We start from the raw sequence: 14,708 nt of genomic DNA, 5'->3' as shown, positions 1-14,708 counted from the left end.
GCTCAATCTTATCCCAAAGCATAATATTCTATCTGACCTTTTTTCCACAGTTATAAAAGTTGGTAAAGTTGACACCTCCAATTAAAAGAAGCTTTTAATGTCAAGTTTTGAGTCAGGAGAGTGATAAAAGGAGCCACAAAGGAGACGGGGATCAATAGTAACCTTATTGCAGATCATCTCTGGCTTGGTCCAGACCAACAGGCTCCATTAATTATGAAGTGTGATTTATCTCCTTACTGCATTAAGCAGTGGCTAGAAAAAGTACATGAAACCATACCACCAACACAAAACAGAATGTTCCTAATGCCACTTGCCTATTGCCAACATTTCTGTATAAGAAACAGTCTTCATTTCACATATTTTATTTAAAGAACCTTGTTTTAGTTAAAAAATATTTAAAGTTATGTGTTAGAAGAGACTACTCAGCAACTTACACAAAAACAGAGTGCAAATTATATCCTCTTAGACAAAGCATCTTGTTCCTCCCTTAAAAAAAAAAATTACCGTTCTGTACTAGATAAATGGGTTCCTCAGAGTATGCTCTCTTAATTAAACCTGAAGGTAATTAAAACCAAGATTTTTGTTAAGTTGCAAGGAAATGATCAAAACAAATTAATTGCAAATGGAAAGTAGAAACAAAGGAACAGTGGTGATAAGAATGAATTTGTGTAAAACCTCCAAACAGGTAGGGGCTGCCCAAGAGTCTGCCACAGTGTGTGAACCACCATATGCCTGCAAGACAGCACTGGCTTTCATCATCTTTACTTTTTCTTTTTCTTGCTTTTTCACTACCTACAACTTCATCTTCAATTTCATTACATTGATCAAAGCATATTTCATATCATAGAAAAACTAACAAAATCAAAAAAGTTGCAAAAACTTTAAAAAAAATATAATACTTCACAAAACCTTTATATTCCCAATGTTTTCTCTCTATAGAGCAAGAATGCTGACTCCTTGGTCCCCATGTGTTAGTATGGACCTCATAAAAATTTTATTAATTCAAGTCTAAAGCAGATGGTAAATCTGGATCTAATAAACAAAGATAGCTAGAGCGCTGACTTCTCACTGTCATCAACAAGAAAAGGTTGGTAAAAATAATTTCAGTTTCAAAAGATGGTGAACTGGATCTCTTATATTGATGAGGATAGGGGTGCATTTGAAACACAGTACTGATCCATCCTTAAGAAAACTGTACATTATACAGAGTATGCAGGTCCTGGTACACAGTAGGTACTCAGTAAATATGTGTTGTTGGATGAGTGCTCAGGACCTTGCATGTAATAAGAGTTTGTAAATAAGCGTAGATTTCACCAATGAAAATGCAAATGTTTGGGCCAGGGTTGTAGCTCAGTAGTAGAGTACTTGCCTACATGTGAGGTACTGGGTTTGATCCTCTGCACCATATAAAAATAAATATAGGAACTGTGTCCATCTACAACTAAAATATATATATATATTTAAAAAGGAAAATGCAAGTATTACTTATTTTATATGCTTTGTTAAAATAAACAAATTCAATTTTTTTACTATATTCCACTTCAGAAGAAACCAATATGATATCTTAACTAAACCAAATCAATTATTTAAGTAAAAAAGCACAACTCTCTGATCTGGTCATGATGTATGACATAATAATGTATATGGTATATTGCAATACTGATCAATAACTGGAAGTCATTCCCCATCTGTTGAAAATATTAGGTTTGAATAAAGGGACTCAAGGATCTTTTCCATTAAGAATCAGGGAGGGTAGACTGGAGGAGTCCAGATGACCTAGAGGAATAAGCTGAATCCTCATAGGTTTAGTCCCTAAGAAATGGGATGAGGTACTTACGGACACCAGGACCATGGAGACAAGGAAGTGCCATTTAAAGGCCCAGTCTACCCAGTAAACCTCCACTAACATGAAGCTCTTTTCCACTCCATGGCAACATCATGGGGGACATCACAAATAGGGTAAAACCACAATCAGGACTTTTGAAAGTCTGCCTATTGGTGGTAATCACAGGAGACATAAGAACAATCTAGGGTCAATGGGTAGGTGACAACACAACTGACCATCTGAATAGGGATAGTTAAAAGTTTTAAAGATTAATTTTCTTTCCTTTTCTTCTGAATAGGAATATTTTCAAGAGACAACAAGAGAATGATTAACAATTATTCTAGAACAACAGGTATATATGAACAAGACCCATCCTAGGAAAACTGGGATGTGCAGCCACACTGTGTGCATGGGTCTGCCTTTCTGGCCTCATTGCTGGCTTCCACACTGCTCTCTGTTCATGATCTGCATTCCCCCTTTTCAAAAAGAAACTGGCACATTTATGACACTCCATTTCATTATCCAGAGTGTATAAAATGAGAAGCAATCTCAGTCTGGATGGCAGCAATACACACCTGCTCATCCATGGGAGCCAGCACAGTACTGTCCTCAGCAGGACCAGCGTCAGCAGCACAGTCACACAACAACACAGGCGCTCTGGACAGGGATTTCTCAACCCACTCTTACTTCTCATTTGAAGTCTTCAAATTATAAATGGGAAGTCAACAAAGAAATAAGATCTTTCTCCTAAGGTTAATTTTGGGCCAAGCTCAATATAACACTATAAAAAATAAAGAGCTATATTTAAAGTTACAGACTGTCCACGACCATAATACATTTCCCATCAACGTTTTCCCTATTCTAGTTAGCTTTAATTAATTGTCATAAGGTGAGAAACTATTAAGTCACTAAAAAAGTCCATAAAATATTCTAAGAGTTATAATATTGCTGCAGCAATAATTTGAACTTAATTTTAAATATTTTATAACATAAATTTACCAGAAGGAATTAAAAACAAAACAAATCTATAAACCATGGAGTATCAAGCAGCACAGCTATTTCAATTAAACATGAGAAAAGAATAGTCTCACAATTTAAAACTTTTAAACAAGCTTATTCCTTCTAGAATAACACAAATATAGTTAGATGCAAACAAGAGTTATGCAATAAGTGTTGTCATCTACTAGTCCAGGAAGAGGAAGGGGCAGGAGACATTGAGCAATTCCTGTGCCAAATATAGTTGTGGGTGCTGTGGCAGTCTCTGTGTCCTTAAAGAGCTTTAAGGAGACCCTAAGAGTTCAGCCAGGCTTTCAACTCTACTCTGATCTACACTCAGCGCCAGTCAACCATGTCATCATCTACATGGTGACCCCCACTCCGCTGTCAGGAAGTCCCTGTCAAAAACCTTAAAGTGAAGAAACGTTACTATATGACTGTCACTGAAATGATCAATGAAGTAGGTTTATGATTTTTATTTGTGGCTCAAGCTAGAAAAGCATTTACAGAGTTGTGGTGTAGCTCAGTGCTACAGTATTTGTTGAACATATGCAAAGCCCTCGGTTTGATCTCCAGCACCAATTAAAATAAATAAATAAATAAATAAATAAAGGCATTCACTTATAAACATCAGCTACTTCTCTCTGACATCTTCCCATAAAACCTGGAATCAGCAACTAACTGCATAGTCTAGCTCACAGCGTGGCAAATTACTTCAAATTTCTCCATTTTTATCTCTTTTTCCTATCTTTCCATTTTCCCTATTCCCAAGAAATCCCAGCATGAGCCTATTATGGCAATTCTGTCCTTCCTCCATCATTTTCTAGTGGACTGGCTGGCTCCCAGACAGAGGCCATTCATGCTCATCTTTGTAGCCCTCTGGCACCCAGCATCACTCAAGGGTTATCAGACATACCTAACCCTAGTCTTCCTACTTTCTGCAGGGTGGGTGACTCTCCCTGTAGTTTGCCACGGTGTCCAGTGTTCAGTCCCTCACATCTCTTGTGTTTCCACGAAGTCTGAGCTAGAAATAGGAGAGGATATGAGCAGCCACTACAATGTGTGCCTGCTTCACAGGAACATGGGGAAATAGCTTTGAAATCACCTTTTTAGGAGGTAATAAACTAATAAATTGCTTAAAACAATTACATTCTTCTGGCTTGTACTTCCCGACTTACTCAAAGATTAAAGAAGCATTTCCCAAAATGTGTTCTTCAGAACTTTTGTTTTTGGAAACAGGAGTCTATTGGTCAAGCCAACATGTGAAATAGGGCGTGCTCTATCCATGTCCACTGCCCTCTTGGAGCACAGTGTGCCAGGAAAGATAACTATCCATGTCCACTGCCCTCTTGGAGCACAGTGTGCCAGGAAAGATAAGGCTCCGAGAAATCCTATAAGAATGGTATCTGATCAGTTTTGTTCAGACTAGTATTTCCCTGAAGTACTTCATCATGGAACCATCTCCCCATGTGGTATTTACTAACATCCTAAAGAACCAAGGTTCCTCAGAATAGTATGGAAAATGCTGACCTGAAGTGTTTTTAATTTTCCCTTTAATTTCATAAATCTCTCTAATCTACCACTTTCAGACCAATTTATGAAAACAGTCAAAAATGTTTTCAAAAAACGTTTCAGTGTAGATATATGATGCCAATCTTGTTTGGTCCTTGAGCACTGTAAGCTACATCAGAGAAAGCCTAGTGCTCTGTGGCCTTAGCTTGGGCTTCTAGAGTGGAGGAGGTGGTGGATGAGAATTTTACCCCCAACTACCCTGAATGGTAAAGGATGTCAAACTGGCCTATCTGGAAGGGGAGTGTCCTATGCTTAACCCTGACATGCTGACAAGACACTACCAGTATACACAGTGAGTTCTGATCACTTTAACTACATCGTGAGCCTGAAATAGGTGCTATTCGCCCATTAAATTCTCTCATAGAGTTATGATAAATCATAAAGGACAAAAACAGTGAAATGCAATTAAGAAAATACAAGACAGAACTAGGGCTGGGGCTGGGGCTCAGCGGTAATGCATTTGCCTGGCATGTGTGAGGCACTGGGTTCGATTCTCAGCACCACATATAAATAAATAAAAATAAAGATCTATCAACAACTAAAAAAAAAAAAAGAAAATATAAGACAGACCTTAAGTGCAAAAATGTAATATTCTAGGTGTCCTGAGGATACCTCATTAACATTAAGCTGATGACAAACACAGGTGTCTCAGAGCAGCTGCTGCAAGAAGGAAACCATCATGCAGTAGAATAATGAGATGCAGCACCTGCCCCTTCTGGTATTCCAAGTTTATTTTTTAAATTGAATTTCTCATCTTCACTAGGTTGAGATATGAAAACAAAAGAAATCAATAGATGGTTACAAGAGGAGATAAAATTCTTTATGACATATATGTAGAAAATAAGGCATCCTTTAGAAATCAATTCAGACATAGTTCTTGAGAAGCTAACTCATGTTTAATCCAACTGAAGCAAGTGAGCAAGTAATTCTCTGAATGAATCCTGCTTTCTAAAACAATAACAAAACATTAAACTCTTTCCATTACAGAAAGGCTAGGGGAGTTACTTCTCCGACACAGACAAACGAAGCATGAAATAAAAACGCACACTTCAGCAAGAGCTCCTCAGGACATATGGCATGTTGTCTAAAGACATCTCTGGCACCAGCCTACACGATGGGACAAACACCACTCACCATGTCATAAGTCGTTACAATCTTCTTCAGAACTTCTGGCACGATGCCCTGTAACTCCATCGTGGGATATGGCTCGCTGAGATTCAGGACCACCAGGGGGTTGTTATCAGGCCCCAGAAAGCGGGGAGACACCGCCAGCATGCACTGCATGAGATTGGCCACTGAGGACAGGCCACACAGCTCCTTGAAGGACACCACTGCATTCTGTCAAAGGGCAAAAAAGGAGGCACTTGGTAATTAATTAATTTCTCCTGGATATTATACTTGATATAACTGGTTATATTGGAACCTAGTATAAAAGTTATTGGCAATGTTATGACAGAATTGGCTAATAATTATTTATGCTTGGAAAAAATAACTATTTTCCTAAGTAAATACGGTTACAGACAATTGTAATACTAATTTATCAAAAGTATTGAAAATGTAAATAAGTTGAATTCTTCCAAAGGTCAAAGCCTTTTTTCAGATCAAAGTTCACAGTAGTGCAATATTTATATGCAAGTATGAGCAAATAAAAAGAATGGCCTCTGCATATGGAAAAGGTAAAGATTAAGAAAAAAAAATCAAATCCGGTTTGAAACAAGTATCAAATACACCAGCCACCCAAAAAGGAAAGGAAAGAAATATCACCTGTTTATACCAAGTTTCCAAATTTACAGGACCTTTGAAGAAGCTGCTCTTCACTGCAGGGTCTGCCCAGCAGGGGTCCTGGTTCCCCTTGCCTTTCCCTTTTTAGCATCTCCACGGCAACTCCCCTGCCCTTCTCCACTGTAACCCTCACCCCACCCCACAAACCACTCCCCCACATGGCGGTACTGGGGATTGAACCTAGGAGCAGTCTACCTCTGAGCTACATTCCCAGTCCTGTTTTTTTTTTTCCCCCCTTTATTTTTAAACAGGGTCTCACTAAATTGCCCCGGCTGGCCTCAAATTTGCAATCCTCCTGCCTTAGCTTCCCAAATGGCTGGGACTACAGGCGTAGACCATCACAACAGCGACTCTCTTGTGTTCTAATCACCAGAGGCATCTCATTAAAATATCCATTAAAGAAAACCCTCAACACTGTAAAATGTCAGGAGCTGGCATTCTTTGAGCATTTCCAAAGTCTAGGCTATACTGGGCATATGTATTACACATTACCTCATTTAATCCTCTCAACAAGCCATGTTATGGAGGAGGAAACAGACTCATGTTTTAAACTATAAGTAATTTCACTCAAAATCACTTTGATATGACTGAATAAAAATAAATCATTATTGTGATATATAAAGTAGAGTCTGATCATTCCAGCATACCTCTCTGTTTTATTTTCTTCATAGCACTCACAGCATCTGCAGTTGTCCTATTTGTATATTCATGTACTTACTGTTTGTTTCCCCTTCCAACACCCACCCCCAGCTACAGGACAAGTCCCTTGAGGGCAGGTGGTCTGGCTTCTGGTTCACTGCTACATGCTTGCGGCCAGACTGCCCGTGACAGCAGGCAACCATCAAATATCACCACCCACTGGGCTGTCGGATTCAGAGCAGATGCAGGCTCTGGAAAAGATGATGCTCTGGCTTTGGCAGGTCCCCAGGGGAATTCTGTGGCACATACACTCCAGCAGCCACCAGGCAAGGGACAGTGTGTCCTGCTTGGAGCTGAGGGTTTACCCAACACTTGTACCCTCAGTAGTGGGAAAGCCCTCCACATCTCAGTTATGCTTTTACCTTGAGAGAAAGAAAATATATGTCCCTATTACAGGAAGGGCTTATTCTTCATGAAGAATCTGCAGAATTGGTAGATGGGAAAAGCATTTAGACAGTACATTTTCTGAACCAGAGTTTACTGCTGATGTCATTTTTATAACAATCATTTAAAAATAAACAGACCAAACAGAGCACCTATCACGCATGGTACCAAACATACTGTGACTGGCTAGTGTCGATACCTCTGTGTGGCGGGTCTTTGCTGTCCACTTCTGCATCACTCACACAGAGGCTCAACCACATGGTTAGGCTTGTAGACATGCTTAATTAAATACACAGTTCCTAACTGATTGCTTTCAGCTATTATATATTTCAGAAGTCATTTGTACCTTCGACTTCAATAAATAGAGACACCACATGTTTTTTACTTAAACAATTAGCAAGCCTCTAAAATCAAGAGACGGGTCAATATGCAAACACACTGACTCATTTAAGGGCCTACTATCTTCCCAGCACTGCAGCACCACGAGAAAGGCCAGGAGCACGGCGCTCTTTTACTGTAACCCATATCCCTTTTTGTTTTGAGGGGTCATATGCTTGTGTTACAACCAAGAAATATCAGATTCCAATGCATACTATTAGAAAAAAATAGGAACTGTGAATTAGTCCTTAACAGGAACTGGGATGAGCAACGAAGCAACAAAACTAGATTATTCTAACCATTATATTTTGAACAATTGTAGTTCTGGAAATTTAAATGATAAGAAATGAGACTAGAGGCAAACCTTCTAATAATAATTGAAATTTACATATTATTTGAAATTAAATATACTCATTAAAAAAAAGACCAATTCGTTCCTAAGCTGTGGACATGCACTCAGCAGAACAACCATTGAGTGAACACTTGACCATGAGCACGTACCTGCATGTTCTCTCTCAGATCTGTGGCATCCCGAATGGGGGGCTGGGCATTCTTGAACACCTCATCCACAGTTTTAATCCACAACGTTCTCAGAGATGCATATTCCCTGGATTTCTTCCCTTTTCTCACGGAAAGGCCCCTTTTATGAGGCTTCCCTCCTCCTCTTCGGTTAGTGATGGCCACGTGCACAAACAAAGAAGCATGAGCAAGAACCTCTCCAGTCAAGGACTGCAGGGGGACATGGCGGTAGCCCGTCTGTAAACATTCAAAGGGAATTGTGTACTGACCAATAAATTCATCCCCAATGTAGTCATCGTCTAGCACTACGAAGCGCACCATGGCCAGCTCAGGCAGGTTGATTTGAAATTCAAAGCTCTCATCAAAAATGGGTGCATCTCCATTCTGGTGCACTGTTTTTGTCCTTTGTTCTGCACAGTCGGCAGGGATCCCATGGATTTCCACATAGACATAAGGGTCCACCACATCACCTTTGGCACCTGATCCTTTGGGCTTTGGAAAGTTCTGCCCACTGATGATTTTAATGTGAAGAAGTTGAGGGGAGACTCCCGGGACAGAGTCTTTCGTGTTGGCACTGAAGAAGGAAACCTCCTCCCGCATGATGGCCGGCCGAAGGACATAGCCACAGTTTCCATTCTGCCTGAACCAGCCAATATTCAAGTCCATCATCAGCCCTGGAGTCTGAAAGTTCATGGCTACGATTTGACAACCACATTTCCAAAAATCTTGAGGGTTCATGTTACTGGAGTCGATTCTCATCGGACTAGGAAAGACCCTAGCAAGAAAACGCTTGTTATAATTTACGAAGTCCCCTGGATTTTCATTGGCATATTTGCTGGCAAGCACTTCATTAAAGGAACAGACTTCCCAGTACTTCTGAACCTGAAATGACACCTGAAATTCCTTGAACTGAACTGACTTACAGATGCTGACCAGTTCAGACAGCTCTTTGCAAAGCTGAAATCGCTTCACAGGCACATTGCTGGGTTGCTCCACGTTCTCCTTCCCTATCCTCTGAGACATTTCTGCTCCTTCATCTTCATCAGTAACGTCTCCTTCTACTCCAGAGCAATTTGAGGACAGCTTCTTGGCTTTGATTAGTATCTTCCCTTTCAGAACATCTGGGGATGGTAGGTAAGATTCCTCGACATTGGGTGAAGTGGTATAGAGCTTGTCTCCCAAAATTTTCTTCATGTGTTGAACCATTACTTTCTGTTGTTTAATAGAACAGTGATTTTCTAAACACAAGATAAGAGGATACTCTGAAGCAAAGAATGCATACTTGTTAATAATATCAATGACACTGCGGAAGACTATCTGAGAGGTCATAGTGTGGCCGGTGTAAATTACGGGTTCATTATCTGGCCCATCCCATACATCTAATTCGACACTCCGGCAACCCATTTTAAGAGCCCGAATATATCCTGTGATGTCAGAGGGACCTCGGAACTGATCCTCTATTAAATATGTATTATGAGATGAGTTTATAAAGTAATGAGACAGAGGTTGCTTCATATCCTGACAGACCTTCTTATGTTCTGGATCAAAAATATAACAGTCAGGTGACATAAGGTAATTAGTGAACCCGTCTATAGACAGCCAGCCCTTGTCCTGGCCCTCTTTGGATGGCTCATATTTGTGAATAATTTCAAGGCTTATTTCCTCATTTATATGTGCCACACCCTGTTCTGCTTCAAGAAACATCATAAGGTCCTTGGTATCAAGGAATTCTTTATTGCTTGAAAACTGAACTAAAAGGAAATAAATTTCAGGTCTAGTACAAAGCTCATGAAAAACCTCAATAAATTCTTCCTTTGTGACTTCTGTGCCACCTTTGTCCTTTGATTTGTGCAACTCTTTGAACTTGAGCTCAATTTTGCTCGTTTTTAAACCAGGATTGAGGTTTCTGATACATTGCACAGCATTACACAGAGTTATATGTCCAAGGTTGTCTACATCAATTTCACTAAACATTTGTGAAACCCAAGAAGTCCTCATGTTGTCTTGGCTACTTTCCAACATATCGAGGGTATGTTTGCCATAAGAAATTAGGTACCGCAGTCCCGTGACCCAGATGTTTGCAACATCTGCAGAGTTGGCAACCAAATCAAGTGACTCATAATTCTCTCCATATATGACTGAAAATGCACAATCTTCAGATATCTGGTCAGAAATGCCATTGCTACGGAATATGTCTGTATTTTTTCCTGTTCTCACTTCCTTGATGGATTTAATATCAATCTTGGCTTTCTCAGAATCCTTCTTCGATGGCTCCCACCTCAAGCTCTGCATGTCAGCATCTAGTAAAAAATACCTATGGTAAATTCTAGAGTTGGAGCGGACCTTTTTGAGTTCTGAACCTTCGACCATGGAATTGATGCAATCACTCGCACTGCTGATCTTCTTCTCAGTGGGCATGCTGCTGAACGACACAGTCTTCTTCCGCTCCCTTTTCTGTTTCGTACCATCCTGGGAGGGAAAAAAAAAGTGGATTAGAATAACATAAACATGGGTGTCTGTGTTCAGGATTACTAATTAAAATTTAATATAAGGATTTCCTATTCTGGGTCCTGTGGTGAAGGATACTCATTCACCTCTAAAGCTCAGAAGTAGCCTTGGAGTTTACAGCCCAATACCAACAGATAAGAAATCATTATCAAATACCTTCAATTCATTCTTGCCAAGGAACACGATTTCAGTAACATACAATGAAATCTGTATATAGAACTGGCTACATAATTTTCAGGGCCTGGAGAGAAATGAAAATGTAGGAGTCCTACTCAAAAATTATTAAGACCTTCTAGAAGATAACAGAAGAGCATTAAGTCAAGTATGGGGACCTTCTGAGCGTGGGGCTTGTACAATTGCACAGGTCTTGAAGCAACTCCATGAAGCAGGTCCTGAGAGGGGATATGTCTCCTTCATCAGTGTGTCCTAACAGCTTGTCACCAGATCATCTACCTTAGAATTCTCTGGGTTATCTGATTTAATTGTAGATTCCTAAGCACTCTAGGATGTCAGCTCTATAGGGATGGTATCAGGAAGTGGCATTTTAGGCAGCACCTCACATCATGGGGATATACACTATTAAGTCTGAAAATCATTTCCTGGCCACTAGGGTTCAGTGAGATGTTTGGGCTATTTCTGGACTCTATAACACATAACAAGAAAGTGCTAAGTATCAACTATTAAAATGTGTGTTCAATGGATATACACTGGAATTCCAGCAGAAAAGACTCTTTGGAGTCTTATAATAGTCATGTTCCTAAATAGTTCAGATATATGGTTTTACCCTTGCAACTGTATTAGGTCTGAGGGGGAGATCTTTATTATATCTGGGGGGTACTTCTGAAATTCTAAAGTTGGGGTTATTAAAATTTACTAGTGTGTACCAGGCTGATGCTGAGAATAATATCATCTAAGTACTTCCAATATAAATAGGTTATTATCACTACCCAAGTGTAAAACTTCAAGTAGCATCTATTTCCAAACAACTTTGCACCACCAATAATGTACTCCTCAATTCTCCTGCATGAGTAAAGAGGTTCCCAACTTAAGGATTGGCATCTACATCTGTGTTGTTTAAGACCTTCCCATATGTATACCTTTCTTGTTTGAAAAAGAGTTGCTCAAATGACCTCAAAACATCTTTTGTGATTTTAACTTAAAACACAATATTGCCTCTCAGGTGGTATATGAAATCTGTAATGAGACAGAGATCATAAATTTTCAGTAAGCCTTTGTATTAGGGAAAAAGGGTGGGGGTTGGGATTATATAACTTTCAAGGCAATAAAGAAAAAAGCATGCAAAATATTTTACAAAGGCAATTCTGATTTTCCTGTTCTGGATAGCATCTATTTTGAATAAAATCCTCTATATTTCATAAAACCATTATGCTACTTTCTATGTTTAAAATTTAAAACCACTTTTACTTTTTGACTACCTATACTTCCAAAAGCAATTTGCAGAAGATAATTAAACTTAAAACTTTAAATCATATGGGTATCATTTCCCTCAAAGTTTCAAAATGAACCACAGAGGCTTTTGTTATCTGAGTGCCAAGATAAAACATAAAAGCCACCAGGCAGAGTATTTCTTCATAACTGTATCCTCAGAACAATAAAGTGCAAAAGTGGTAAAAACTGTGCTAATTGTATCTATAAGATATATTGTATTATAGCTATTCCAAATCCCTAAAGCATAGATTGCATTCTGTCTATTCAAGTCAGCTGGCATGAAATTAAATTTGTAATCAGCCATGCATAAGGGCACAAAAAATGTATAAATTCCCCATTTTTCAGAATGAAGGATGTCTTTATGTCTAAGAAGACACATTTACCTTTAATAAAGGCAACACACTAACTTAGTAAGGAAATTTCATAATCTTTATAAATTATATTCCAAAGTGCCACCAGTAAAAAGAAGTCACAAAGATAAATGGAGGTGTTTATCACTGATCCATTAAAACATCTAGTATTTTTTCAGCACTGTAATCCTTTATTCCGCCATCATACACACTGATTAATATTCTACTACCACTTTCTGATTCATTACAAATTCATAGGTCTGTTTGTTAATTAAGAGAAAAAAGTTGAATAGCAAAGTTGGCTAATACACACAACATACATACACACTAACACACCCATGTCTGTGGGACAGGCAGCATGCTAAGAATAGGTAGTTCCTTTATGAACATTGCTTTTCTTTTCACAAACCAGCCCAGGCTTTGATTGGACTTCTGGTTACTGAAAGCAGACACAAGCACCTGACAGCCACCAAAGCACTGCTGATATATTGACAGCAGGGACACCCCTTACCAGATACCTCCTGTCTCCTCCTCCCCCTCCATATGCTGCTGGCTACAACAATGCTGTCCTCTCCACAGCACACCAAGGTTTGCATGAAGCAATCTGTTTCTCCCTTCCCACTAGCAGTAAAGCCATTAGAAAACTCATATAGAAGAGTGTGCTTGCTTAGAGACCAACACAGAGGATAGCAGGTGCGAGCTTCACTCAGGTCACTGGATAGACCAGAATCTCTGGCTGGGAGTAACAGGTGGATATGACGACTAGAGAAGTAGGCCATCTGGTCCCCCATGGCAAAAAGAAAGGAAGGGAAGACAGAAGCACTTGTGTGAGAGGGACACAGAATCAGAGTTCAGGGGCAGGAGAATGGGTCCCAAACTGCCTAACATTTGGAATCTTTATCTCAGTTCTACTCATTTCAACTTGGCTTTCATTCTTCAGCCCAACAGTGACCAGGCATCTGATCGTAATTCAAGTTAGTTTAAATTCAATTCTAAAATGTTCACAAACGACTACATGTGTGTGAATGCACTAATTACCTAGAACCAAAGGAAAAAGCACAGGTTTCTGCTGAGATGGAGGTGTCTCAAAATACTTTTTTCAAGGTTTAAGTAAGTTCTTTCTCAGAGATGGCTGTTACATGGTGAGTTTGCACTCATCACCTAATGCTTCTGGATGGTGAATACCACAAAATGGAAACGCAGCCACGCAGGGCATCTTTGCTGCCCCACTGGTATCAAAAGAAAAAGTACACAAAAAAGGTCTGGACTAGAAGAAAACCAAACGCTAAAATTTTGTATTCCTTGATAAAGAATCATAGATTTTACAACTGAAAAGAAGCCTAAAATGTTGCTTACATATTAAGCAACACTTATTTAAAATATAACAATATTGTGCCAGGAATGAATTTAGGTAAAATGATGTGCTAGAAAGAGGTCAAGGAAACTTTTCTGTATCACAGCAAATTCAGGATGAATAAAAAATATTTACCGAATTTATGTTGAGCACTAAAGTGGAAGCAGTCATATATAATGAAAAACATACAGATTTCTAACCAACTTATTGAACAGAAGTTTGTTGCTAAAAATAGGAGCTCATCTGGATATTTAAATAGCAGCAATTTCTTAAAACAGCCATGAGCAATTTCATCAGTTTTCATTCTGAAATAAGGTAACAAAAGCGGGCCTCATTTCTTCCACTGGCAACAAAGTACTTACCACTGATACAACTGATCTAGCTCACTCTGGAGAAGAAAGAGGCTGATATGCAGGATTGGAGTCCTGTCTACAGGCGTACAGAGTTAATGCTCTGATGGAAGTAATTGCCTCTTGTGTCTTCTATACTTCAAAACTGTTTGTTTCCATTTTTGTATTTGATTATTCCTAAATAAACATGCAAAGATGGTGTACCAATAGCTAAATTTAATACCCTTGCCAAATAGTGACCAAGTCTAGACACTGATTTAGGTATGCAGTGGGGGATATCAAAAGTGGGGTAGGATGAAAACAAAACAGCCCTTTGTCCTCTGGTTCCTTTGGAGTTTTTTTGTTTGTTTGTTTCATTTGAATAAAAAATAAAAACACTAAGATATAGGGTTTGTATGTTTATCAAGGGGGTCTAGAATTTAAAAGAGCTAATAAACACTGGATTAAAGAAATTTCTGTGACTTTTACAAAACAAAACCATTTAAAAAAAAAAAAATCCCAAGAAAGAACTAGGTCTATTAAACAAGCACAGCAAGGCCTGA

At 39.0% G+C, this 14,708-nt stretch overlaps 1 protein-coding gene across 2 annotated transcripts in view; it reads right to left on the bottom strand.

The window, feature by feature from the left end:
- Plcl2 (phospholipase C like 2) overlaps nucleotides 1–14,708 on the bottom strand; it is a 191,213-nt gene that overhangs the window by 78,176 nt on the left and 98,329 nt on the right. For both annotated transcript variants that reach the window (XM_027923164.2, XM_027923165.3), the window contains exons 2-3: nucleotides 8,138–10,624; nucleotides 5,528–5,731 (exon numbers count right to left, since the gene is read on the bottom strand). In XM_027923164.2, the coding sequence (XP_027778965.1) occupies nucleotides 5,528–5,731; nucleotides 8,138–10,624 (2,691 nt within the window). The remainder of the gene's footprint in view (nucleotides 1–5,527; nucleotides 5,732–8,137; nucleotides 10,625–14,708) is intronic.

This window comes from Marmota flaviventris, chromosome 1, assembly GCF_047511675.1.
Source record: "Marmota flaviventris isolate mMarFla1 chromosome 1, mMarFla1.hap1, whole genome shotgun sequence".
Lineage (NCBI taxonomy): Eukaryota > Metazoa > Chordata > Mammalia > Rodentia > Sciuridae > Marmota > Marmota flaviventris.
Note: the sequence above shows the minus strand (reverse complement) of the source record. Positions and strands in the feature narration are given on the sequence as shown.